Here is a 26,632-nt window from a genome sequence, read left to right as displayed (position 1 = left end):
CACCACTAGTCTTTTGACCAATACTCGTGTCAAGATCTGCTTCGAGATTACCCTGGGTAGGCGGTTCTAAATGATTTCGGTCATACCCTGGAGAAACTATACAGAATGCGATCAGCGATGTTGCAGTCATCCTCATAAATGGACAACCAGGCCCTGAGTACGAGCCAAAGCGTTTCAACTCACATGCTCGGCCCAATAGACACACCGTAGATTTGTCGTTTCCTCCCAGTTTACCACCTTTCCATTCGAATCCTTTGACCAGTTACTCGTTTTCGCTGTACAAGACCAGTCGCACCGAGTATTGAATCTTGACATTGGTTCCACTGGTCCATGAGCTCCTACTCCTTCCAGCTGATGAACAGGCTTGCAGGCGGTTCTGCTAGAGCCGCCAATCAACAATGCACTCTTCCGAAGCCAGCTCTGGAATCTTATCCTCGTATCACCGGTGTCAGCACCCGTGGTGTTGCTCTTGGCGGCCTAAACGATGCCGCAATTTCTCAGAACCAAGCGATCGGTGTCAAGGCTGTCCAGGTCTCAAGTACCAGAGCGGCGGTTTTGATCCCTGGGGTTATCATGATACTCGTAGTGGTCGACATTCCGGCCGTGGTTCACCAACCGTCGAGGTGGGCGAAAATAGGAGGTCCATTGGTCGCGGACGGCATATTCCTACTATGTTTCTCTTCTGTCACTTGTGTCAGCCACCCGGTGATCTTGTCACCGATACCCATTACAGCTTACCCCAAACTTCCAGATCATAAGACAGCTCAAGTCGGTTTGGCGCTCCAGACCACGTCAGACCTAAGGTTACAAACCCCTATATATGGTCGAGCGTGACTCGCCCCAACAGTGGGAAGGTATCAGAACGCCTACTCGAAGCTTCGGGTTTCAGAGCTTGACTCTTTGATTTCGTCTCGTACGCTCTCGGCGGTCAAGTTTGCTGATGTTCTTGGGGTCTTTATCCTGTCGGTCTTATCAGCTTCTCGAAGTCGAAGTTGCTGTGTCATGGTTTGGGTGACTTCGTGGTTGTTTGAGTCGTGTGCTCGGTATACTGCCATAGTGGTCGGATCTAAACGGACGATATATTTCGTTTCGTGTCTATCGAAGTCAGTGCTAATGCTGGGTTAGTTCAGTCGCTTCATCGATCTATTTGGGTCCTCACCTTTAAGGAGATAGACCGCAAGGAGCCACCGCGGTACCAATGTCCGAGATGATCCCTTCCGTCGTCGCCATGGAGCGCGACTGAGAAATGATTTGTCGTCAAGCAGGATGTCTATATTTCTGGCTGGTCCCGGAAATGTATTGCTGTTCAATACTGCTCTCTCTTTGGCAGCATTTCGTGTGGCGGGGATCGTGGGTTCCTTTGCTATTCGGAATTGGAAGAGGCCCAAGTAAAACTAGTCAAGACGCGCCGAACTCTGACCTTGCCGACGCTTTTGATGACAGTATTTTGTGCTTCTGCCGTTTCTTCTTCACCTGTTAGCGAATGTGTTCTTGATCGAACAAAAAGGTCGTGTTCGTGCAAAGCCTATGGGGTTGTTCTTGCCGCGGCGAAGTGTGGGACATGACTTGAGTATCGCAAAGAGTATATTTCAGCTACAGCGTCTCAGAAGTAAAGTGTCACCTCGAATAAGTGTGCTTTACCCCAGTTCCCTTTGTCGCATCAGGTCGAGTCTGTTCCGAACCACTAGATCTCAGTTTTGGTATTTGAAACTTGAGCGAGTGCGGTGTTTTGCAGTATTGGCACTAGCAGACGACCTAGAAACGGATTTAATAATGGTCGAATACGATCGGTCCATCCAACAAGAAACCATGTGGGCTTCGGTCCTGGCGGTACGATACGCTCAACATCAGGGCGGTCAGAGGAGATGAGAATCGTCATGTAGATACCTATGGAAGTGCTACATTCATTCAGCCACCATGTCACAGAATAATTTATGTAGGTAGTGTTTTGATGTTGGGTGTTAGATTGATTTTCAGCTATGAGAAGCAATACCCAGTTTCCTTCATCTGACCCAAAACATCCCAATCCTTCTCACTCCCATGGACAGACACCAGTTGCGAAGGGAGCGTGCACCGGTCGTACTTACAAGAGCTACAAGAAACATCACACCATGAACCGGAGATTTACAGTAAGATGTCCATTGTAGCTCTTGCAAACACGACCGTGGCACGGTCACTTCCCAACCAGTGTCGAAGTCCAGCCCACTTAACTGCTTGTCAAGGGCTTGTCTGTAAACAAGATGGTCAGCATGTGATCAGAAGCAGGGTAGATGGAAGCAAACTAACCTTGTAAGCACGACCGATGCGTCAACGAATGGGTCTCTGTCAAAGTGAGAGACAGTGCGATCCCCAGTGATGCTCCCATGAGGAGCATATGCGTTGTAAGACGCAAATCCCACGCCGCTGTACGCGCCACCTCCATAGCCACCTCCATTGTGGTAGGAGATATTGCCCTCCCCCGGTAAGGCGTGTGTCAGGCGTCCCCTGGAAGGAGAGCCTCCCCGTGGCGCGTGGGCGTTGTAAGGGGAGAAGCCGAGGCCACGGGGGGGCTACTGTCTTGTTAGTATAAGACTAATGATGAGACACATGTGCAACACTTACTGTGACGGTAATGGCGACCATAGCTTTCGTAGGTTGCCTCCTCCAGAGCAGCCAGCCCAGCGCCGTACTGACTGTGACGATGACGCTGGGCCGCCTGGAAGTGCTGGCCAGCAGTTGGTGTGAAGAGGCCTCCCCCTCCCTCTGTTGGGTAATGATGTTGGGTGACTCCCCCCAGGTTTGACGAGGTTTGCGGCTGTTGTAGGTCCCCACCCCTTAAAAGAATAATGATGTTGATGTTTTTTTGTTTTTGTTTTTTGGGAAAGGAGTGGGGAGGTTCATGGGGATGGTGGTGATGATGAGTTGGTGGTTGGGGGGAGGAGGGAGGGGAGGCAAGGAGTGGTGCTTGGGTATGAAGAAGAGGAGAGAGAAATGGAGGGAGGAGAGATATAAATACTGCTTCCCTGAAGTGGGTCCAGGCCGAGCGATTGTGATTGTGCGGCCGGTCTGCTGAGGAAGGGTTGGCGCGGCGAGAAGCCCTGAGGTGGCAGGCAGTCCAAGTAGAGCCAGCTGCAAGCAGAGCTGTATTTCGATTGGCTTGGAAGATTCTAGAGGTGGCCGGCTGTCAACGAGCTTGTGGTCTAATGTTTGAATCACTGTCATAGTGCAGCGGCATGGCTCGACGGCTAGACTGGCCCATCCCCTGAATTGAGCCGCCGTGTGATTGCTCGACGGCCACAAGGCCCAACTGACTTGCGTTTAATTTGAGAGGACTTTTATATTGTTTTAATGTTCGCAGTGATGCCTTGTCAGTTGACTGTAATTCTATGTAATGTAATTCCATATCATTGACTGAATAACAGGAATATAGCCCCTAGACACTAGTCAACTTTTCATGGCCTGTACATGTCCGTATTCTGTTGTTCTGTTCTATTATTCTTTCCATAATGATAATCCATGGTGTTGCGTCTGTCACTGCCAAAGTATCCCCAATATCAAAATTGCTGATGGACGCAGATGCGGCCCAAATCGCCCCCTTTAAAATTCTCAGGGCAACCACCACAAGAATTAGATATGACATTCTGGATATGTCTCGGAAGCTAAAACTTGGCATATCATTCTAAAAACGATGTTCGATTTTTCCTAATCTTCTGTTTGGCAAGATCACAGACGAGTGTCCGGAGCGGTCGTGAATATAATGTCCAGCCCACCCCCACTCCACCAACGCAGCCAGCCCAACCCCTGGTCTGACAGCTGTCAGACCCTTAGCTCGATGACTTGCATATTATTGAGGTCGCATTGGACCAGGGTCTTCCATGGTCTTCCCCGTGGAGGATCGACCAGCTGCTGAGGGCAGCGCAGAGCTGCAGAGTGGCAGATCAGCTGGAGTTTCACCGCCCTGGCTCATAAGTCTATATAATCCTCTCGATGCTCCCTCCTCCAAGTCTTTTCTTTCTTCTTTCCTTCATTTTAATGCCAAACGACCGGTGGCACTCGGGGATCAAGAAGCCCGAGGACTGCGAAGCATGTTGTTCCCTTTTCGTGGGCTTCGTGTTACCTGCCTTCATGACAGAGCGGCAACCAAATTTTTGATTTTGAACCTTTTTTTCATTGAGATCTTGGCCTAGTGCTGGGGCTTGAAGAAGAAATTTGCTTTACTGTGATGATCTTGAAGAACCCATCCTTGCAGGCTGGATCTCTTGTTGTGCCCTGACTGTAGCATCGTGAAGGCAGTGCATGCTCTCGATCGATATATGTGACGGTATCTCCTCTGGCTACGATTTAATATTGTTCTTTTGGTCATTCTATTGTAGTATTCGTCGTTCTCGATCAGGCTTGACGTCTTGTAGTGATCTGCTGAACATCCTCTCTGCGGGGATATTCAATATTCTTGTCCCGCCCCTAGCGTTGCAGCGAATTCTCGAGGCCCAATATAGCGTTCAGTCAATGTTTTCGATGCCCCTCAAAGTCGTCACGATATTTAGAATTGGTGTTTTGGCTCGACATGCTGTGCATGCATCGCAAATGATGCCTCTAGGCCCCCTACGGCGTCTGTGTCACTCGTTGATATTATCGTAAGTGAACATCATATACATGCTTCATACATCAGATCCATTTCCGATTCTTTAGTTGTCACTCCGATCGTCTTCGTCTTTGTTTTGAGCGCGTCTTGGATTTTCAGTGGCACAGTAGAGAGCTACCCATGGGCCACATACAACATTCTAGAATATAATTACACTAGCGAACAAATATTCTACCTTGCCCATTTCGCTCCTTTATCATGTTTATCATGTAGCACAAGGTGCTTTGTCGTCTCGGGCGCCCAAGGTTGTGCTGTCTGTCCAGCTATTCGAGGGGCAGCTCTCTCGATTCCACACCCACCGACCGGCAGCTGCTCAGACCCATGCAACACTCTATGCTCTCCTCAGTTCTTCTCTTCCCATCCCTTAACTCGATGACTGAACGTTACATCGTGTCAATATGTTCATCATCCCTGTTTCGAACATAGCAGTTTCTTTATTGTTCTAGTCCAAACATTATCCAGGTCAGTTCTACCACCCTGTTCGCATCCTGAACACCCAACAAAGATTGTTCTAACGCCACAGTCGCTTCACAGCTCTAGCATTATCACGATCCATCCTTCCCGTCTCTATCGAAGTTGCTCGACGCTGTTACAACCTTCAACTCCAAGTCGATTCTCCTCTCTCCCCCTCGCACGCTCTTCCAGTCAAGTCATTATCGGGCCCCTTGTGGTCCTGGTGCATCACGAACAGTAGCTACATTTGGAGGGAGGGCGGTCTTGTTGCCGTTGACCTTTTCCCCTTCTTGTGGACATTCAGCCAGCATGATATCAACCGTCAAGGCTTCTTCGACGACCAGCGAGTTCATCAGTTTTAGCTCTATGGGCCAAGCACAAGAGCGCTCCGTTCCAACCCTACTTTCCGTATTCCTGCCTTTTTCCTGACCTTGCATCATCCCTATGTCTTGGTGGTTTGGCTGAGATCGGTCGTTGGGGATGAATTGCGCAAGGCGCTGTTATGATCTGGAGGTATGTTCTAACTCGAGCTATCCGTCCACATACTTTGGGAGCTTAATACTGACTAATCATAAGACATTATGGAAGTCGTAGGTCACAGGGCGCCTTCGCTTGACATTACCATGTTCTTCTGGTATTTTCACTCTACAGCTTCTCCCCATAACGATACAATTCCAAGGGCTTTGCTCTAGCAACTTTCGGGCTTGATGTTCTGTTTTGGGCCTACAGAGAGATCTTATCAGAAGTATAATGTTCAAAAGACACCTTCGTTTCGTTCAGGTAAGTCACAAGCTACCATTACTCGCCTCGGCAGTAATACTGATAATATCCTAGATCTTCCCATATGGCAAAGAGAGTACAGTATACCTGGATACAATCTCAAAGCATTCTCCCACTAGCAGCCGGTCTTCGAGGCGAGTTCAGATCAGGCTTCGCCGCTTTCTGGAAAAACTCCAAGTTCATGGTCTTATGCGGGTATCGTGGCATCACGATATTTTATACAACATGCAGAGACTTTGCAACAGGAAAGGCAATTGCTAGTTATCAGTGAGAACCAGACTTGATTCTTCTATACTATGCCACTTGACTCCAGTCTATCCTACAGACACGCTCTCCAGTTCAATCTGATCATATAGCCGGCATTATTCATCTCTAAGGTGGTATATATATATCCCGTCTTCCAATCATATCTCCAGGTATCTTACTAACCTATTATCTGGCCTTGGACTCAGCCAGGTCCTCTAAAAGCTCAGAAGCCCGATCCGCGCCCCCAAGCTCGTTAAGCTCGTCACCCAAGCGTCCTGCTCTCTCGACATACCCCTTATCGCACAGTATCATCCTCGTAGCCTTCCGAATCTGCTCCGCCGAGGGAGTATCTGTCTTCAGATCGATTCCTGCCCCAGCCCAGCCCACACGAGCTGAGGTATCTTTCTTGTCCTCTGTTTGGCCCGCGCATATCAGGGGTACTTTGTGAGATAGCGCCTGTGTTATACTTCCGTATCCGCCATTGGTGATGAGAAGACAGAGCTGCGGCAGCAAAAGATGGTAGGGAATCCATTTGACGTATCGTACATTTGGTAATTCTCCTATTCTGGATGTTACCTCCTCGACATGGGGCGTTGCTACCAGTAGAAGAAGTTGAGGGTCATTGCAGAGAGCCTCAATGGCGGGGATAATCAGCGATGTTGGGTCCATGGCCAATGTCCCCTGAGTTATGCCGACAACACGGGGATGAGCAACGATTTCATCCCATTGAGGCGGCAATTGGACATAGTCGGTCTGAATCTGAGTGACTGTTGGCCCAACGAATTTCGTGTGCTTCTTCTGCTCTCCTGGCTTCGGGAGCAGCTTGAACTCCAATGACGGGGAAGACGCCTGGATGTGAAGAAAGGGGCTGTAAGTGAAGGATTCAATGGGTTCACCAAACGGCAAGTTCTTCAGTCCCAACACTTGCCTCTGCGCGTTTATCACAGGCCTCAGTAGATATGGCAAAATGATCCATTGGCTGATGAGATGATGCAGGTAATTGCAGATCAACCAGAACAACGAGGCCGAAGGACTCTCTCCCGACACCGCCTGAGGTGCTCCCCAGCCCGACATGTACATCGGAATCACCCCAAGAGTGGCATACGCAGGAATCTCTCCCAATTCGTACAGAGCTCTCGCTCCATAAGGCATCACATCGACTAGCAGCAGATCTGGTTTGAAGCCGCCCCGCAATACCCGACGATAATCGCTCACTTGGGCGAGAAGACGAATTTCCAGACGATGATACATCTTGTCGAGAATGCCAGTCTCATTCTTCTCAATGAGGGGCTCATCGACAATGGCGATGGCTTCTGTTGCGACGAAAGTGGCTCCCACCGCTCGAACGCGGACCTCGTTGTCGGCGCTGGCAAGCCATACTACCTGATGACCTCGACGGATGAGAGACTGGGCCACAGCCTGCATAGGGTATGTGTGGCCCGCTGGGAAGTGGGAATGTAGGAGGATCTTCATGTTTGCTGCTTCATATAATAATGAAAGAAATAATTGTTTTTGGGCGACGTAGAGATTGTGTAATGTTAAGACTGTAATTGGGGGGTTTTCGGTGAGGTCGGGTGCTTGGGCTTACATGGCATCTTCTACAGTACAGCGCAGTGACTCGCTATTACTTCCATACTAGAACTACGTGGGGCCTGGAGAACATGGGGTAAATATTAGCCAAAATCTTCCCTCTTTTTGGAGTAAATTAATCAATTGGAAGCTCAGAATGACTTCCTCTAAGAATTAGATCCGTTCTAAATCAAGTTTGAGGAGGATGATCCTTGTTTCTTTAAAGTTACACATAAGGTTCTTATACAGGATGAGCCCGAGGTCAATCGGGTTACCCTGTACCATATTATCTACAGGCAGTTATTTGATGAATCGCTATTAGTTTTTTTCCTTACTCTTACTTCTTGTGTAACGAAATGTTCAATTCTTTCCTTGTTCCTTTTTCTTTCAAGCGCTAATAAATGAAAAATATTGCGGTCTGTTCACAAGCTCATGTTGTTGAACAACACTGGATTTCCGGAACACCGAGAAAAGACCCGCCTTGGCGGCTTCACCTTCCTTTCGCCCACCCCTACAATAGCAACAAAGCGGGCAAAAGGGATTCAATAAAGACAGTGAAATCTCGGCTGTAATATACAATTTCTAAAAAAGAATATGATGTTGTCCTCCGAAACTCCTATCCTTCAATGATCTAAGCAAAAGAGACTCGGTCTGGCTACAGAACAAGTCCAACCAAAATACAGAGCTCTCTCTTACATCTTAACTTCTGCTGGACTACTATCTGGGCGACGACTTCTATCTTCCTAGCAACCGCCTTTCAAACCTCAGCAACACTCCACGATAGCCCGCGACAACTTCAGACTTTTACTCTCATCTGTCCTTCCTCTTTCTCTCGACTGCCCCATATTATTCACCTCGGCATCGAGGTCACCGAAATATCTCCTTATTCCCCCCCAACGACAACAACGCCTTCAAATCTCGTACAATTTCGTCTATGTTAGATGGACCAAGTTCGAGTCTCGCTAGCATGTCCTTCTTCTTCGGGAACAATCTCGTATGACTGACGTGGGATGGCCGGGGTCCGCAAGGTTGTACTCCGATGCGCCTTGACGCTATCTTGCTTCCCCACGTTTATATGAAGCTATAGGCATGGTCCGATCGTCCTCAGTATCTATCAGTTTCCCGGGGTAGCTCGCGTCTAGTTGCCGCTTAGTTGCTAGCATTGGCCTTGATAATGGTGGCGCTGGCCGCTTGGACGCCAAGCACAGAGGAGGACCACCTCAGTGAACCACAGTCGACACGAACTCAACTTGCGTTCAATGGACTGACCAGGGTATTGTCCAGAGTGAGAAATACTCTGCCGTAAGTAGCCCTGAGCCGGCGAAGAAAGCATGTTAACCAATACACAGCATTCAGCGAGGGTGCCGCAAGCTCACTGGATCAGCGAAAAGGGCAAGCAGAGCCGACAAGTACACCCGAAAGAAGGCCGTCTAGATAAGCAGTCACCTAGGAACTATGCCTAAGACGCACTGTCAGAGAAAGGGCTCAATCTTTCGACGAGCGATTGGGACGGTTGGAGTCGACAAATACCCGGAGACAACAGATTTAGCAATTTAACCCATATGGGTTCCACTTACTGCAAGCACTTCGTTCATGCAAGTTGAGCTGGTTCCGAGAAGATCAATGCGAAAAGGAGGAGCGACTGCTCTGCGCCATTTCTACCTTGAGAATGAACGCCGGCGGCGGCATGGGCATGGGTAGAAACAGTCCGCTCCTTTTGCCATAAAGATAGTAAGCTTAGAAAATGGAGTATACATAGAGTATGCTAACTTGGATCTTTAGATAGAAGCCTCCGCCAACACCGCATATCTCGCCATGGATGCATCGTCCAGGACCTTTCTTCATGAGGACTGGAGCAAAATACTCCTGCAATGCACCACTTGTCAGGCAAGTAGTCGCTGGAGGTGAGATGTCTCCTGACTGCAACTCGATCCCGACTTCTTACGAAGTAACGGCGCAGACTGGCCAGCCATTTTGGTCAAACCCGCCCTGAGATTCAACGCGCTGACTCTAGCTCTCCAAACGTTCCCCTACATTCGCCAGAAAGAGTCTCCTCAGAGTATCGGCACAGCCGCTTACAACTGCAAAGGCTCCCTATGGGCCTCAGGGTCTGCTTGGGACGAACAAGAAGCGGTACTGTATACAACATAAGAACAGAGCAGATGATACAGAACGGTCAGACGATCACCCCAAGGGTGCAATCAAAGCCAATCAGGTTGCAGGAACGATTGGCCATATTTGATACGAAATGCAGAAACAATTCCATGGTCTCTTGTCGTTTATATGAGGTCTCGACAACCGAAGCATCAGGATCACAGAACAGAGCGTCAAGAAGGGAGAGGTAGATGAGGATATAGGGCCCCCTATCTCGCAGCCTTCCAACCAGAATCAAGCCAAGCTACAAGCATCAAATCATATCAGCGCACGAATAGTCCTCTTCCCTTCCTTCCATTCACATATTCTTCTGGCCACCTCCGCAGAATCGATATCCTAGAGTGGCTGATCAGGTTCAATAGCATCAGTGGCTCAGATTTACTCTCAAGAAGCATGTTGAACGAATGCTCTCGACCTCCGTGGAGTCCTTGAGGGTTCTCGGAATTTCCATGCAGTGTCTTTCGGATCATTTTACCCTATTAAGTAGAAAGCCTACCATAGGAGCATGGCGCGCTGACGGGGGATCAACAGGACTCCAGTACAGAATCAATGTGGACACAGAGCCCGTTGTCACAACTCCGAAGCAAGAGCTCCCTATCTTAGTGCTTCATCAGGCCAAGCGCTCAACTTGGATTATTCGATCAGTATTTACAGCGCTTTACAATCTGACAAGAGAGCAGCTCTCGGTATTAGCTATTTCTCTCTATCTCCCACTAGAGGTTACAACCCCAACATATAGATCTTGTGGGATAAATCTCCAAGTTTCTCCAATGTCTAGCACACTAGCGACCAGTCAAGACGCCGTCCTTCTATAGCCATAATCAAAATTCCTCTGCTCAGTTCTTCTTCTGCTCTTCGCTCTCTTCCTCGTTCTTCTCCTTTCCATCTTCACCGAACATTGTCTCCTGGGCTGAAAAATTGTCAGTAAACGAAATCGAAGTCGAATTATTGTCACTTACCACTCCACAACTCAGCATAAACGCCATCACGATCGATCAACTCCCGGTGTGTGCCCATCTCGGCCACTTGTCCCTCCTTGAGGACAATAATAAGATCAGAATCAAAGATCGTACGTAGGCGATGAGCGACGAAAACACTCGTTCGTCCCTTCTCGCGGAGAATGCTGTTGATGTTCACCATGAGAGCCTGCTCGGTGTGTGTGTCCAAGGCACTGGTTGCCTCGTCAAAGAAGAGCAGAGGGGGATCCTTGAGGAGGAGACGGCTGACGGCAAGACGCTGCTTTTCTCCACCCGAAATCATGAGTCCTCGCTCGCCGACCTTGGTATCGTAACCGTCGGGGAATGATTGGATGGTGTTGTGAACGTGGGCGCGCTTGGCAACAGCGACAACCTCGTCATGGGTAGCGTTGATGGAACCATATCGGATGTTGTGCTCGACTGTGTCGTTGAAAAGAGGAGTATCCTGGGGAACAACACCAATAGAACGACGGAGAGACTCGAGGTTGACATCACGAATATCTTGGTCGTCAATCAAGACTCGACCACCCTGGACATCGTAAGATCGGAACAAGAGACGCAACAGGGTAGACTTTCCACATCCACTGGGGCCGACAATAGCAACCTTCTTACCAGCGGGAATCGTCAAGGATAAATCACGGAGAATAGGGCGGTTAGGGTGGTAAGCAAAGTTGACGTTCTCAAACTTGATTTCACCACCCTTGGAAAGAGCCAAAGGTTGGGCACCGGCCTTCTCCTTGATGTTGGCATTGACCTTCTGGAGGTTGAACAGAGTCTCCATATCCAGCAGAGACTGTCGGAGTTCACGGTAGACGGATCCAAGGAAGTTGAGAGGAACTGAAAGTTGGAAAACAAGCTGGTTGACCATGACCAAGTCACCAACAGTCAGAGTACCCTCAGCCACGCCGCTGGCGGCAAGGTACATCATTCCTGTAAGTGCTGATGAAAAGATAATGTTTTGTCCACTGTTCAAGAAAGCCAGAGATGTCGCAACCTTGATAGAGTTCTTTTCATACTGCTGCAGAGCCTTGTCGTATCGTGCAACCTCGAACTTTTCATTGTTGAAGTACTTGACAGCCTCGTAGTTGATGAGCGAATCTACAGCCACAGTAGAAGCCTTGTTGTCCGCTGCGTTCGCTTGTCTTCGAAACTTGGTTCGCCATGCAGTAGTCCAGATAGTAAATGCCGTGTAGCTGACCATTGTCAAAACAGTGAGAGCTGCAAATTTGGCGCCGTAGTTGTAAGTCAAAATTCCACAAACCATGCTGATTTCAAGCGCAGTTGGCATAATGTGGAAAACCATGCTAGATAGAATGAAACTAATTCCCTTTGTACCGCGATCCAGAGCTCTGGTTAAACCACCAGTTTGCTTGGAGAGATGGAAAGTGAGGTCGAGACGTAACAGGTGATCAAAGACATTGCAAGCAACTCTTCGAATAGCGTTTTGAGCGACAGAAGCAAAGACTGCGTTTCGCAATTCTTGAAAAACTGTTGCGCCAATTCGAGATGCGCCATATGCTAGGATCATGGCTCCAGCAACCGTTGTCGCAGTACCTCCAACAGCAGCAACGTCAATGTTCATGGAGTCAACAATGCTTTTGAAGTAGAAGGGAACTTGAACATTAAGAACTTTTGCGCCAACCAGTAGAGAAACAGCAAGGCCGACTCGAAGCTTAGTACCCCAATCATCCTTGGGCCACAAATACCGAGTCATCTCCTTCATGATAGCCCAATCGGCCTTGCGCTGCTCTGTCGCAGACTTCTCGGTCGTCGCAAGAGGATCATTTTGTTTCGTCGGTTGCTTTTTTGCAGGAAACACGGCAGATGGTGTCGCGGTCTTGGATTTCGAGTCCGTGGGTGTTCGAGGTTGTTCGCGACGCGGGGCAGAGGTCCAAAAGGTCTGGGTTAGACCCGGTCTCTGAGACGTTGTAGACAGTCGGAAGAGTGCCGGATTATACCGGGGACATGCCCTCGATGAGCGCTGCAGCAATTGAGGGATCATGTTGGCGTTTCGGCTCAACGCGAGCTCATCATGGGATGTCTGGATTGGTGGGATGGCGGGGAGCTGCCCAGACTTTTGTCAATGCCGATAGCGCGAGACAGGTAGGTAGAGAAGACAACAAGGTACCGGAGCTGCCAGGAACCTGCCCTTTGATATGGGGATGTTTGGCTGCAGTCCGGTAGATTAATATAGTTGGCCAAAAAGGTGTCTGGTCCAACCCAAAGGGTTATAAGCAGTGATGATGAAGGTCACATAAGGTAGGAGCGGAATGATGCAACCAATTGAGGCCTGAGGCAGCCGAGGTCGGAGACAAGACTTGATGGCATCTATACCTATGTAAGGATGTTTGACTTGCACCGATATTTCCCATATTCATTGTGTATAATTGAGGTTCACCAGGCATGTAAATTATTAAGTCGAGTTGAGTTCCATGTTCCCATTAACCAGCGTTGAACGTTAACTTGGACCCTGGCTACCCGCATGTACAGTGGTCTAGTCTAATTGAATGGTCCATCACACAACCTTGATGAAACTATCGTCAGGTATGCCAACTTAATCCCGTGTCTGAGCCATGTATGCAAATAGGAAACAGTCTCGAAGTTTCCACTTCTTAACCGGTTGCTCAGATTCTTATACTATTTATACATGGCGATAATACTTGAGGTCACTCGAATGTAGTCTAATTTACTGTTGAGGGGCATCCTGGTGTGCCAAACATTATCCTTTCGCAAGATATAAACATAGAATAGGTAAACACGGCTAGACCTCATAGTAGAACTAGTACCTATTCTTGTTTACTTCCAAGAGGAAACTGCTGTCGGGTGAGACCAATGGTCTCTATTCAGAGTTACACCAACCACTGTAACGCCCTGGCTACAGTGCACAGCCCTACAACTCACGGCTGAGCAGAGAAACGCAACGCCAGTCAGCATGGGCGGGTCTGGTCCATACAAGCTCGAGCTTTGCACTTGATCTTCAGCAATAAAATTGACAGATTACCTCAACTTCATTGTGTCTCTTCAAAGCCTACATTTTCCAACATAGGACAGATCTACAAATACTGACAAAAGTTTCATCTTCTTCGCCCAACATGGACAGCCTAGAGGCTTTCCGGGCACACCTCAATGAGACTCTCATCCCCCACGCCCAGCGCTATCCCCTACAGGCTATCCTCGTCACAACAATAGTCCTCTTCATCACAACGAGACTCTTCACTGGAAGCTCTTCGTCACTTAGAAAAGATGGAGCAAAGACACCTCCTCTCGCACCTTTCTGGGTTCCTCTGTTCGGTCACGCTCCGCGTATCTTCCTCAGTCCCTCTTTTGCCTTGACGCGCTTCAGAGATCGATACCCTCAGGGTGTCTTCTCAATCCGACTGTTCCAGAGTATTCACTCTTTTGTTTTCCGACCCTCGCTGGCTGCTCGTCTACTTGAGCAGCCGGAATCTGTTGCCGACAAGGAGTTTGTCGCGAGACGTATCATGATGACCAACTTTGGTCTTTCGAAGAAGGATCTTGCAGCTTATGACAAAGCTGCTGCCGAGGTTCATGAAGTTACCAAGAAGTATCTAAGCGATTCCCATTTGGATGATCTAGCCAAGGCTACTCTCCGAGATCTCGACGACAATGCCGCCGATGTGGTCACTTTCAATAGCTATTCTACCGATCAAATGGATTGGGAGAGACTGGCCAATGCAGAGCTTCTGGAGGATATGGGTGACGAAAAAGTCATGGCCATTGACTTTTTCGAGCTGATGAAGACCTTCGTTGCCAGAACTGCTACAATCTCTGTCTTTGGCACAGACTTTGTCGAGATTTATCCTGACATCTGGCCTCACCTCTGGATCTTCAATGACGCATTCCACTCTTTGGCCATGGGTGTACCTGTTTGGGCTCCTTTCCCCGGCTCTCAGCGAGCTAGAATTGCTTTGGGGAGATTGCTTACCTTTATGCGGGAGTTCCATGACGAGTTGGACAAGTTTCTCAGTGACGAAGAACCTGCTACGAAGTGGCAGGACTTTCACACTATCAGTCCCCTTGTCCGCGCCAGAACTGAGGTCTATCGGAAGCATGGTCTATCTTCTGATGTACGCGCTGCGTTCGATGTTGCCCTTCTCTGGAGCACCACTGTCAACACTACATCGCTCATTTCATGGTCTCTGTTCGAACTATATCAAGATCCCGTTCTTTTGTCACAGATTCGTGAGCAAATAAAGTCATATGTCGAAGTTGTCCAGCCCAAGAACGATTTCGGGGGCGCAGTCTGGATCCCCCCTCAAATCAAGAAGCTTGAATTGGAAGGGCTACTGACAAAGTGTCCTTTATTAGAAGGCGTGTATTTTGAGACACTGAGGCTCTACGGTGGAGGATGGTCGGCGAGATATGTAAAGGAAGACGTTACGCTCAAGGATAAGGAAGACAGCTTCATCCTGAAGAAGGGAACGTTTGCCCATGTCATCAACGATCTCCATCACTCTGACCCCAGAAGCTTTACCGACGCCAAGATCTGGCAAGTTGGACGATATCTCGAGGACGCTGTGGACAAAAAGGGAGCCGATACACAGAAGATCAACCCCTACACGATCAAGGCATCAGGTATGCACATTCTTTCCACATATAATTCGACTACTGACTGACTCTTTTAGATGGAACACTAACTATGTGTGACGACTCGGCGTTCACTTTACGGAAGGTCCTTATGTACATCTCGGTCTTCATCTCACTCTACGACCTCGAGCCGGCAGGAAGTGAGAGGTGGCCTTCGCCATCAATTGTTAAGGGTGTGGCTTCAGCACAGCCGTGGATGTCAGTCAGGTTATGGGTTAGGAGAAGGACGCCTCCAAAGGCCAATTGAGTCGATTGCTCTTGACAGATTTATGTCAACATGCTTAAGACACAGATACCAAGCCATGTGTGTCACAATACGAGAATTATTTAATGACCATCTCGAGATGCACTTTGTCTGCTATTTGAAGAGCTATCTACTGGAAATGGTACTAGGGATGACACATCCTGCATTGTTTCTTTCAGCCAGAACTGTTTACATGCCAACCTCCCAGATTTTACACATCGCAAGCCGTGTCTTTCCTCGCCCATCGAGACCGACCTGAACCTGATGACACTCAACCTGTTCCATCATCCCAATCCAGTGAGCCCTAGTGGGGCGTGGTTCAAGCCTGGTCCAGTGTCCAGCATCAAAAATATCCACAACATCAAAAAGACAGCTTGGAGAGAAGATCTCTCCCCCGGGAAGGCTCGAACTTCCGATCTCCCGATTGTCTGCAAGTAACAGTCGGACGCTTTAGCCAACTAAGCCACAGGGGATAAGCTGATTTGATGATGGCCGCTTTCAAGTTGAGATATATGTTTCTATGCATCGTTTTTGACGGCGCCTTTACAAATCAAAGCCTAGGTAAACATGATGGTCGTTTATGTGCCAATTGAATGCGTTGTTAAAAGAGAGTAAGAAGAGGCTCAGAAGGAGACTGAATTAGCTGTTTTCAACAACTGCAGGCTGGATGTTTTGTTTCAGGCGTTAAATCAGCCAACCTAGAAGGACCTGTTGTGATCAAACTTAATCATTGCGCCTTCGAGTGAACCGTTTGTTCGGTTGAGGTAAAGCCTGCCATGGCAACCCAAGTAACAAAAAACAAAGCATCATGGCCAAGGGGAAGAAAGAAGTGCATTATTACCCATCGCTCTATTGCACAAACGCAACAGCTGTCTTGGAGCTACCAACTGAGCAAAGCTTCTACCGGAACACCAAAAAGAATACAGGATTCCGGAGTAACAGATTGAAGTTAGTAAAAGAAGTGGAATTGGCAAAAGAAACTCCCCCGGGAAGGCTCGAACTTCCGATCTCCCGATTGTCTATTTAATAACAGTCGGACGCTTTAGCCAACTAAGCCACAGGGGATGCTTTAGTTGCTGTTGATGATTGAGTCCCTAACAGTGCTGCTGTACCCTTGGTAGTTGTTTTTGCGAGCATTGGAAACAAAAAGAAATTCTCGCTTGTTGGTATTGAAGTTAAAATTCGATTTGATGCGTTTCTGGTGTATTTTAACTTCAGTTGTTGTATTTGTGCTAATAGATGTAGGCGACAACTGTTGCAGGTTAATCTTTCATCGTTTCCAGTTCGCCTCAGTCTGGCAATGTTTAGATGGAACAACCCGCGTCCAATTCCGAAAGCTAATCTGTTACATTTATGATATACAAAGATTATGCCAAACAAACAGTGGTATCATATCATTCAATAAAGTATTACAAATGCCTGAATGGATAGTCGTTGAAGATAATTAACACCATTTTGATCTAGCATACCCTGTATCTCCAGGTCAGACAGGTTGGAGCCGATGTCGCTTCGCCATGCGACCCCAAAAACATGACACGGGCTGTGAAAGCTTAGCCTTTGTCTTTTCCATTTCAGCTGTGACTTTCACAATCCCAGGATCTGATATCAGACCTGGCCAGTGGAGATGCTCTAAAATCCTTCTAAGTGGCTATGTTCATAGAAGGATGAAGGATGTGATGATCTGTGATAACGGAATTGGTAGTCTTCTGGAAAGCTACGAGTGGGCCTGTAAAATCCGTACATAAGAGATGTTTGTCTAGAGAACCCCAATGGCTGTTTCGTCATTGCTGCAGTACTACGACGATCGCTCGCCCGGGTGCTCGGAAGATGCGATTGACTAGGTATGTCACGGGGCCGAAGATCTCGGCTCCGGGGCGCCGTTCTGAGCAATTAAACTAAACACCTGGGCTATGCAGAGGCTGAGCTGTAAAATACATACAGTACAGTATGATTTTGTCGGTGACCTGATGCTTGAGATAAGCGGTCTGTGATCTGCCTTGTGGAGTAGAAAGCTTCCTTTCTGAGGCTCAGTTGCCTCTGTACCTCATTAGCCAATGACTGGCTGAATATGTGTCTCCAGTGGCAAGGTGGACTGAGGCATTGTTGGACAAGCGACCTTTCTGATCCAATGTTCAATCCACAACATGATGCTAGGGCTGAGAAGCATTCTAGAACTTGTCCATTAGTCCATCTAGCCATCCCAACCAGCAGCAGTCGGCAGGCAGGTCCCGGTCGTTTCCAGATAGAGCCCATGCATGGCTTACGATCGTGCCATGTCATATCGAGCTCGGCAGAGTGGAATACAATGACCAACAATGACAAGTGGACATTTGTGAATTGGCAGAGGCGGTGCAGCTCAGTACTGTAGGTCACAGGTTCTTTAAACCAATGACATAACACGTCTGTCTGCCATCGCGCTCACGACCCTGAAGCTCGGGGTTGTGTAATGCGCTCGTATCCTGATTGGCCATAGTCATGCAGTAGCTCTGCCGAGTCGCCGTGAGCAACAATCCAAGGGTCATGGAAACCGACTGCAGTCGGGCGGAAAGACAGCTGCTAGTCAAAGTATCGCGACCCCTTCAACGCCGTTGCCGCCAAAGAGGCTGATTGAGATGCAAGTACGTACATACAAATTTGCCCCTAGGGCCTGACCCAGTGCACCATCTCCTTGAAGCTATCTCCGGCGCCAACAGTAAGACGGGAGAAATTAAGAAGCGCTCGCAAGGCAGAATAACTAGAGCTATCACCATCAGTACCAACAATGTCGCCAGAAAGCTGCAATGCAATACAAGCACTGCTTGGCCAACGCATATCGTTACTAGTTTCGCTGCAATCCGAGCGACCAAAAGTCTTGGCCATATCATGGACTCGAGCTAGGCCGTGTTATTTCCACAAGAGGCACTCGGTGTTTCGGATCGAAAGCGAGGTAGTAGCCGATGGTTTTGACTAAGATAAAACTACGAATTGAGAGTTTAAGAGTACCTACAGTACATTGTAGATAAGTCGCTGATCTGATAATTCATGCGTGTCGTGTTCATCGTATTTCCGTGGACTACGGGCAAGTTAATTAACAAAAACACTTCTCGTGCAGACGCCTAGCGGCATGACCCAAGCCTTGTGCCCCGTAAGTCCCTGACCATAAAACCAATCAAAGAATAGTGCCAGGGGTTGGCATGCCATAAGAGCTCCACAATATGGGGTAGCCGATCACTCTTTCCCATCTTGCTGGTGTCACCTGTGCTGCGCTTTGCTTTGCCGAGCAACAAGGGAAGGAAGCTTGGGTGTGTCGGGTGTTACTGCCAATAAGGTAGACGTCACCTCATGCTCTTGGCGTTTGTAAGTTACCTTAGGTACCTATCCAATTCAATTCAAACGAAGGATGAGCTGAAGGAAGGTTGACCGGCTTAGACTGACTGGCCTGGCAAGATTAAATATCACCCACCCCCACCCCAAATTTCGAAACACTTGTCTCTAATACCTACAGTACTCACACCATATCATCAAAACATTGATCTTCAGTATCACGCAACTCCTTTTGATCAACACTTTCTTCAAACAAAATACAATTCACAATGTCGTCCACCGAGGGCATGATCAATGGCGGAAGCTCATCCGCCAACCCAAAGGCGCCTGCGCCTGCGCCTACTGAGGGCAACGGAGGTTTCGTCTCCCAGCATAAAATGTCTGTCGAACCTCCCAAGAAGGAAGACCTCCAGCGCAAGTATGCGACCGTTGTTGAGCATGAGGCTGGTCCCAACGACTGGTATGGAAGCATGAGTAAGTACTGCACCGACTTTTATCATGGAGTTAGCAACTGACAAGAGCAGTGAACGTTCTCGGAACCGTTGTCGGAACAATGGGTGCTATTCCCTGCTGCATAGTTTGCCCCAACCCTTACAAGGAAGTCCATCAGGGTAATGTTGGTCTTGTCACCAAGTTCGGAAAGTTCTACAAGGCTGTCGACCCCGGTCTGGTCAAGATCAACCCTCTCAGCGAGAAACTCCTTCAAATCGATGTCAAGATTCAGACAACCGAAGTCCCAGAGCAGATTTGCATGACCAAAGACAACGTTACTCTTCGCTTGACTTCCGTCATCTACTACCACATCGTCTCTCCTCACAAGGCTGCTTTCGGTATCAACAACGTTAAGCAAGCTCTCATGGAGCGTACTCAGACTACTCTCCGCCACGTTGTCGGTGCTCGCGTTCTTCAGGATGTCATCGAGCGTCGTGAAGAAATTGCTCAGTCGATTGGAGAGATTATCGAGGATGTCGCTGCTGGCTGGGGTGTCCAAGTTGAGAGTATGCTCATCAAGGATATTGTCTTCAGTCAGGAGCTGCAGGAGTCGCTCTCCATGGCCGCACAAAGTAAGCGTATTGGTGAAAGCAAGATCATTGCCGCCAAGGCTGAGGTAACCATCAACATTAAACCTTGTTTATCAAACACTGCTAACACTCTCAGGTTGAATCCGCCAAGCTTATGCGTCAGGCCGCCGACATCTTGAGCTCGGCTCCTGCCATGCAGATCCGATACCTCGAGGCCATGCAAGCCATGGCCAAGTCGGCCAACAGCAAGGTTATCTTCTTGCCTGGTGCCAATCAGACTATGGGTAATGCCCTTAACGCCGCCATGGCTAACGAGACCGGCGAGTCTAGCGGTCGTGCCTTTGAGCAAGACTTTGGAGGTCAGGACCCAGGTTTCCAACAGGCCATGAACGCCCGCGTCGTGGAGAACATCTAATCCCAGATGCTTTCCCCTTCGTGCCTTTCAACTCTGAGGTGAAGGTCGGCTAACGCTTGAGGGTTTCCCGTTTCGGGATTTAGCCTGGTCTACTTGATTTCGGAAGCACTGCTTCGACTGCCCTCCTCCCGTCTTCATCAGCGCTTTATCCAGCTTCGATCTTCCAATCTAACTGATCGCCCTGACACCTTCTTGCTTTTTCTCCAACGCTGCTCTCTGATACCCGTCTCAGCAACTACTGCTGCTGCTTCTTTTCTATTGTATTCAGTGTATGTATTCTACTTTTCTTCTTCTCATTGGAGTCAGAATGATGGGAAACCGGGTAATGACTTGGTGCTTGTGAAGAATACCCTTGCTTTGCTCTCACGACCGCTTAATGAGAACTGGAAATTTGAATTTGATGGATAATTACAATACCCAATCGCTATGAATATATGTTTTTGCTTCGAATCATATTGTCTCTGTGGTATCTGAGTGCCACGTAATAAAATGCTCCTGCTCGTCTAGAACTTACTTATCAAACGCAGCGGATGTTAGAGCAATAAGGATTAGCCACTGAGAACATAAGAGACAAAATAATTTCGAAACGCCATGCCAGTTTGGATAATCATTTAGTGGATTTTATTTTGACGCTCTAAGCTTTAGGGGACGGACTTCTTGTATTACGCAGTACCAATCACACGATTTTGACTGAGCCAAGGCCAAGGTCAGGATTAACTTTTTAAATTTGACAAATTCTTTCTTCTAGATCCCCTCTGTTCACCGTCTCTTAAGTTACATCGGTAGTACTCAATCATCCTTCTAAAATCAGCGCGTACCGCCCAAAGGAAGGGTGGGAACAGAGAGTCAAGTAGAAAATTCGAAAAATGAGTAAAACTCAACGCCAATATGCCCTCCATCCAAACGCCAGCCAGCCAGGAAACAAGGTGCGGGCAGAAGCTGCCATGCCAGGAGTCTCTCAGGTATCATATATCTACACATCGGACGGGATACCATCCAATCGTTTGTCTTTATTGTGATGTCCGTCCTCTGTGTTTAGACAAGTACGAGTAAAGCAGGTAGGATGAGAATTATAAGTCTCATTGTCCTACAATTGTGTCCGATTCAGCATCGCCACGACTTACGCCGTGACAAGGTACTCGGGGCCATCTAAGCCTCAGAGTGACGCTTCTTCTTCTTCTGCTTCTTCTCCTTCTTGGGCTCGGCCTCATCTTCTGAGTCGTTGTGCTTGCGCTTCTTCTTGCCATCGGTCTCCTCGGCGGGTTGGGACTTGGAAGGTGTGCCCTTCTCAGCGGCTTCAGCGGCCTTGCGCAGCTTCTTGAGTTCCTTCTTGCTGACAACCTTGGGTGTGCCGTCATCGTTCAGCTCGACATCGCCTCGCTCGTACTTGCGCTTGAACTTCTTGACGGAAATACCGGCCTCCTCGGCAAGACGCTCGTAGTCAGCCTCAGAAAGCTTCTTAGGCTTGGCGGGAGTGGCAGCATCGTCGCTCTCGTCGTCATCGGCGTCCTTCATCTCCTCGTCGACCTCCTCAATAAGCTTCTTGGCCTTCTTAATCTTCTTGGCAGGAGTGGTGCCGTTGGCCTCCTCGTCGTCGTCGGCAACACCATCGGCATCACCGTTGTATCGGCGGCTCTCCTTGACAGTGAACTGACCAGCACCGACGATCTCACCAGAAGGAGTAACGTTGGCACCCTTGGGGAGAAGAGGCTTGCCCTCGAGCTTGCGGAGGTGGTTCTCGAGCTTGATTCGGTTGCTGAGACCGAGAATGGCGCGCTCCTCCTCATCCTCATCATCTTCAACCTCGCCAAGAGCGTCGACACGGAGACCGAGAGCAGCCTTGGCAGACAGCATACGGGCGATCTTGCCCTTGTTTCGGCCGGTGGCCTGTCCGATGAGCGAAGAGTGGTAGATGAGACCATACTTGGGTGTATCGTGCTTGGTCTTCAGAGCACGGAAAAGAGCCTTCTCGGCACCGAGAATCTGGATGGTAGAACCGGGGGACTTAGCCAAGCTGATGAGGGATCCAGCGTGGGCGATGAGGCGGGCACCGACGAGGTAACCGACCAGAGCAGTCAGGTTAGGAGCGATGGCGCGCATGCGGCTTTCCAAGTAGCTAGAGAGCTGAGCCCTGTAGTTTTGGTAAACGATAACCTGGTCAGCCAGGAGCTTGATGTTCTCAAGATCCTCCTCAGTGATCTCAGTGCCCATACTGATCTCGGCGGCAGCCTTGATAGAAACCTCAATCTCCTCAGGGAGGATCTCAGAGAGGTCGGAGTCGGCAATGCTGGTGCGCATGCCAACAGCTAGGATGACACGAGCGTAGGCCAAGTTGTCATTGAGAATCTTGGCCATCTCAGGGAAATGCCATCCGTACCACTCCTTGGTTCGCATAGCGTAAACGTTAAGCTCCTTGTCAAGATCGTCGAGAAGCTTGATGGCCTGGATGATCATGGAGTCGACCTTGTCGGCAGAGAACTTGAGCTTGTGACGCGACATGGAGTGAGAAAGACCCAGAGCCATGCGGTCAAAGTTCTCCTCAACCAAGCCGGGGATGAGGTTGGCCAATTGGCCTCGAATGCCTCGGAAAAGATCCATAGTGTTGGAACCAGAGACAGGGGAGATGTTAAGCGAGGGCAAGTTGGAAATAGCTGTGCCCAGCTTCATATCGGCAACGGCGAGCGAAGCCTTCTTCTCGGACTTGAGGTCGTCGAGGAGTTGGGTGAGAAGCTCGGGGACCTTGCCCTCCTTGAGCGAGGCAGCCTCTTCGAGGGCGGTAGCGGCACTGTCGAACTTGACAAACTTCTTCAGCTTGAGCCTGCGATGGGAGAGTATGTCAGTCAATGTGATTCTCGCATCGTGCCATATTTGCGACCGTTCAATGTCTTGCAAAAAACATTGTCGGTGCTTGATGGCGAAAGTTTTCGCGGATGGGAAAAAATATTCAAAACTTACATTTCAACGACCTTCTCGGGTCGGCCAAGCTCAGCAGCGAGTTCCTCGTTCTTGAGCATCTTCTTATCAGCGGCCTTGAACAGGCCATAGCTGTCAATTGTTAGTTAATGACTTTCGACATGCAACTTCCTCGTGGTGATGCATCGAGGCCAAGGTCGCGACTTACCCTGCCGGCGTTTCGGCGAGAACGAAGAGCGACATTGTTTATTAGTATCTTGGGGTCTCGCTCTAATCGATGGGTGTCGTGGCTTCCTCGCGAGGCACAGTCCGGTTTGTTGAGCGCGGCTGCGAAAGGAAAGATCGAGGGTGGACTTGCGATGGAAAAATTTCAGAACAAGCTTGGGAAGGCTCCACTCAATTTTTTTGGTCTTTGGTACTGGCGCAGAAAGTGTGATGCAGGTTCTTCGGCTGTCGGTAGAAGGAAAGTCCGGTATTCTACACGGACCGGGCACGTACCAGCCACACCCGCCTCCTGGCCACTCACGTGTGGGCCTGACGCTCGCGACGTCCAGCTTGCGTTGCAGGCTTGGGAAAGCTAGGCGACCGACCAACTTTGACGATAGACCTAATCCATCGACTCGGCCAACAAAGACATCTATTCATTTCTTGATCTCTCAAATACGATACATCAGGCCCGATCGTGACGCGGAATCTGTGATACAAGATGGAGGGTCTTCTTTACAACGTCAACAGCGGGTGCGTCTAGGCTTGGAGATTAGAGATTGAAGCTTCATGCGAGTTAGTTATGGAGACTAACCCCAGTGAACAGCTACGTCGAAGGCATCGTCCGCGGCTACCGCAACAGTCTTCTCACAGGCCCAGCCTACAACAACCTGACTCAATGCGAGACCATCGATGGTAGGTGATGTGACTTATCGTTAATACTTGAGATGCTGATGGTGTCTAGATCTCAAGCTCCAGCTTGGCCCTTCCTACGGCGACTTCCTTGCTTCTCTACCGCCTAACCCCTCGACCTCAGCTCTCGCGGCTAAGACGACCGATAAACTCATCTCAGAATTTCGATATGTCCGCGCCCAGGCTGTCGGCTCTCTTGCTACCTTTATGGACTACGTCACTTATGGCTACATGATTGACAATGTCGCCCTTCTCATCACAGGCACCCTCCACGAGCGCGATACCCGTGAGCTTCTTGAGAGATGCCACCCTCTGGGCTGGTTCGAGACCATGCCTGTACTTTGCGTTGCTACCAACATCGAGGAGCTCTACAACAGTGTGCTTATTGAAACCCCTCTCGCCCCATACTTCAAGGGAAGCCTGAGCCACCAGGACTTGGATGAATTGAACATTGAGATTGTCCGAAACACGCTCTACAAGAACTACCTTGAGGATTTCTATAACTTCGTCAACACTCACCCTGAAATGGCTGGCACACCCACAGCCGAGGTCATGTCTGAGATTCTTGAGTTTGAGGCTGACCGCCGAGCCATCAACATCACACTCAACTCTTTCGGCACAGATCTATCCAAACAGGATCGTAACAAGCTCTACCCTAACTTCGGAAAGCTGTACCCCGAGGGAACCCTCATGCTTTCCCGAGCTGATGACCCCGAGGGCGTTCGCTTGGCAGTTGATGGTGTTCACGACTACAAGTCTTTCTTTGATGCCATCAACGTTGGTGGTGGCCCATCAGGACCTGGAAACATGGGCGGTGGTGCTGGTGAGACCAAAACCTTGGAAGATATGTTTTACCAAAAGGAAATGGAGATTTCGAAGAACGCTTTCACTAGGCAATTCACTCACTCAATTGTCTACGCATGGGTGAAGTTGCGAGAGCAGGTAAATCATCCATCTGCTCCCAGATTCGACTTCAAACTAATTAATCAACAGGAAATCCGCAACATCACTTGGATTGCCGAATGCATAGCCCAGAACCAGAAGGAGCGCATCGGCAACTACATCAGCGTCTTTTGATTTGAGTTAACAGTATCCTCAGTTTTCGTTTTCAGCAGGGTTTTGTGTAGTATAGTAGCAAACGTGAGCTCGTAATGGCACGGAATAATTTCCACACTGGCGCAAAGGAACAGAAAGGTAGATGCAAAAGGCGGCATCGTCGCTCATCTTTCAGGTGGCTTGTATTGTACATAGAGAAACAAGTTAATCTACAAAAAAAAAAAAAGCTCCCGCCTTTTCTTAGAGCGAGATCTGACCCTTCCAGGTCGCAGGTGTAAGGCCCAGCGTCTCGACCATGTGAGTCCATCGCTCATTTCCCCTCTCCTTACGATCCATATACTTCATGAGCTTCTGTCGGCGATGCAACAGTAATCTAAGGTTGCGCTTGTTGTGCTTATCCTTATAGCCTCGGTTGATCTGGAGAGCCTGAGAGAGGTTGTGAATCTTGGCTGTCAAGATACCAATCTGAACTTCGGAGCTGCCTGTATCAGGGCCAGCTCGTGGCACTTTCCTACTGACCTTACGGTCAAGTTTCCTGGTTTTAGAGTTGAAAATCCTGTCAGTCTTGTGACGGCCGAACTCCTCGATAATACGCTGCACGTTGGCGTGAAAGCGATCCTTCGAGCTGCCATTCTCCAACGATGTGATTCGCCTCAAGGCTTCGACAGCCTTCTGATGGTTCTCCTCGTGTTGTTTCATCTTGTCCTCCTTGGTTTCGGGTTCCATCTGCGACTCGACGGCGCCGATTGTGGGCTTGGTGAGCTTAAAGGCATGCTCGGTGGCGGCATCAACTTCGCGGTCTGAAAGGAAATGGTTTCGTAGTCCGGCTTTCGTCTTCGGACTCTGGGCTGTAGCCTCCTGCTGGCCAGCCGTTTCAAGAGATTCTATGAAAGCAGTCTTCTTGCCAAGGATAGCATCTCCCCATGCCTCCTCTCGCTCGCGAGAGAGCTCTTCACGCCGTTGCACGTTGGCGGCCTTTCTTTGCTGTGCTTGAGCCCATCTATACGGATCCTGCTTTGCCTTGCGCTTCTTCTCACGCTGGGAGAGGTTCGCTGTCTGAACGATAGGGAGAAAGTTGGCGGATGCAGGCTTCACTGCGGGCCGGAGGCAGACTGAGCAATTGATTAGCAGTAGCAGACGATATAGTTACAGCAAGTACATACGATTCAATGAGCCTAGACTCGGGAGTGTCGTTATTCTCGGAGGCATGGTTCAAGCATCAATCTGTTTCTGCTTCTATACCAGAGACCGATGGATTGTCGTCCAATGCCGCCCCAAATTTTCCATAACCCGGTCGCCGACACCCGTACCAGGAACGAGCGAAGCCCCAACATGGTCTAGCTTCAAGATCACGTGTAGATAGAACTCAAAAAG

The 26,632-nt window shown here is 49.1% G+C and overlaps 10 protein-coding genes and 2 non-coding genes across 12 annotated transcripts; 5 read left to right on the top strand and 7 right to left on the bottom strand.

Moving 5' to 3' along the window:
* Positions 1-330: 330 nt before the first annotated feature.
* On the top strand, positions 331-834 carry B0J16DRAFT_321865 (uncharacterized protein; the record flags this gene model as incomplete). Its single annotated transcript, XM_046125663.1, has 1 exon — positions 331-834. One exon carries the CDS (start codon positions 331-333, stop codon positions 832-834), a length of 504 nt encoding a protein of 167 aa, XP_045981552.1.
* A 1,110-nt stretch (positions 835-1,944) lies between these two features.
* B0J16DRAFT_345411 (uncharacterized protein) lies at positions 1,945-2,930 on the bottom strand. The gene is made up of 3 exons (XM_046128262.1): positions 2,602-2,930; positions 2,287-2,549; positions 1,945-2,229 (listed from the first exon to the last, which is right to left on the bottom strand). Exons 1-3 carry the CDS (start codon positions 2,620-2,622, stop codon positions 2,004-2,006), a joined length of 510 nt encoding a protein of 169 aa, XP_045981551.1. The 5' UTR covers positions 2,623-2,930; the 3' UTR covers positions 1,945-2,003.
* Positions 2,931-6,140: 3,210 nt separating this feature from the next.
* B0J16DRAFT_345409 (uncharacterized protein) lies at positions 6,141-7,636 on the bottom strand. The gene has a single exon (XM_046128261.1). The coding sequence runs from the start codon at positions 7,571-7,573 to the stop codon at positions 6,287-6,289; it is 1,287 nt and encodes a 428-aa protein (XP_045981550.1). The 5' UTR covers positions 7,574-7,636; the 3' UTR covers positions 6,141-6,286.
* Positions 7,637-10,648: 3,012 nt separating this feature from the next.
* On the bottom strand, positions 10,649-12,915 carry B0J16DRAFT_162137 (iron-sulfur clusters transporter ATM1, mitochondrial). The gene is made up of 2 exons (XM_046122218.1): positions 10,783-12,915; positions 10,649-10,733 (listed from the first exon to the last, which is right to left on the bottom strand). Exons 1-2 carry the CDS (start codon positions 12,800-12,802, stop codon positions 10,660-10,662), a joined length of 2,094 nt encoding a protein of 697 aa, XP_045981549.1. The 5' UTR covers positions 12,803-12,915; the 3' UTR covers positions 10,649-10,659.
* Positions 12,916-13,747: 832 nt separating this feature from the next.
* Positions 13,748-15,805, top strand: B0J16DRAFT_307393 (cytochrome P450). Its single transcript, XM_046124823.1, has 2 exons — positions 13,748-15,396; positions 15,447-15,805. Exons 1-2 carry the CDS (start codon positions 13,893-13,895, stop codon positions 15,653-15,655), a joined length of 1,713 nt encoding a protein of 570 aa, XP_045981548.1. The 5' UTR covers positions 13,748-13,892; the 3' UTR covers positions 15,656-15,805.
* A 236-nt stretch (positions 15,806-16,041) lies between these two features.
* On the bottom strand, positions 16,042-16,125 carry B0J16DRAFT_t175. Its single transcript has one exon. It is a non-coding gene; the product is annotated as a tRNA-Asn (tRNA).
* Positions 16,126-16,632: 507 nt separating this feature from the next.
* Positions 16,633-16,717, bottom strand: B0J16DRAFT_t174. The gene has a single exon. It is a non-coding gene; the product is annotated as a tRNA-Asn (tRNA).
* A 3-nt stretch (positions 16,718-16,720) lies between these two features.
* B0J16DRAFT_345403 (uncharacterized protein) lies at positions 16,721-17,553 on the top strand (the record flags this gene model as incomplete). Its single annotated transcript, XM_046128260.1, has 1 exon — positions 16,721-17,553. A coding segment is annotated over exon 1 (254 nt), but the record flags the coding sequence as incomplete, so codon positions are not given.
* Positions 17,554-19,224: 1,671 nt separating this feature from the next.
* B0J16DRAFT_386174 (uncharacterized protein) lies at positions 19,225-20,392 on the top strand (the record flags this gene model as incomplete). Its single annotated transcript, XM_046131559.1, has 3 exons — positions 19,225-19,429; positions 19,480-20,063; positions 20,114-20,392. 3 exons carry the CDS (start codon positions 19,225-19,227, stop codon positions 20,390-20,392), a joined length of 1,068 nt encoding a protein of 355 aa, XP_045981546.1.
* A 1,024-nt stretch (positions 20,393-21,416) lies between these two features.
* On the bottom strand, positions 21,417-23,680 carry B0J16DRAFT_162104 (uncharacterized protein). Its single transcript, XM_046122217.1, has 3 exons — positions 23,514-23,680; positions 23,348-23,437; positions 21,417-23,210 (listed from the first exon to the last, which is right to left on the bottom strand). The coding sequence occupies exons 1-3, from the start codon at positions 23,546-23,548 to the stop codon at positions 21,542-21,544; spliced, it is 1,794 nt and encodes a 597-aa protein (XP_045981545.1). The 5' UTR covers positions 23,549-23,680; the 3' UTR covers positions 21,417-21,541.
* Positions 23,681-23,858: 178 nt separating this feature from the next.
* B0J16DRAFT_345398 (V0 complex, c/d subunit of ATPase) lies at positions 23,859-25,587 on the top strand. Its single transcript, XM_046128259.1, has 4 exons — positions 23,859-24,043; positions 24,117-24,205; positions 24,255-25,144; positions 25,196-25,587. Exons 1-4 carry the CDS (start codon positions 24,012-24,014, stop codon positions 25,277-25,279), a joined length of 1,095 nt encoding a protein of 364 aa, XP_045981544.1. The 5' UTR covers positions 23,859-24,011; the 3' UTR covers positions 25,280-25,587.
* B0J16DRAFT_345396 (uncharacterized protein) lies at positions 25,407-26,597 on the bottom strand. Its single transcript, XM_046128258.1, has 2 exons — positions 26,422-26,597; positions 25,407-26,370 (listed from the first exon to the last, which is right to left on the bottom strand). Exons 1-2 carry the CDS (start codon positions 26,465-26,467, stop codon positions 25,499-25,501), a joined length of 918 nt encoding a protein of 305 aa, XP_045981543.1. The 5' UTR covers positions 26,468-26,597; the 3' UTR covers positions 25,407-25,498.
* Positions 26,598-26,632: the final 35 nt, after the last annotated feature.

Source organism: Fusarium flagelliforme, assembly GCF_020744385.1.
Source record: "Fusarium flagelliforme strain FIESC 12 MPI-CAGE-AA-0113 chromosome Unknown B0J16scaffold_5, whole genome shotgun sequence".
Taxonomy (NCBI): Eukaryota; Fungi; Ascomycota; class Sordariomycetes; order Hypocreales; family Nectriaceae; genus Fusarium; species Fusarium flagelliforme.
The sequence above is the reverse complement of the archived record's forward strand: the minus strand, read 5'-3'. Positions and strand labels throughout refer to the sequence as shown.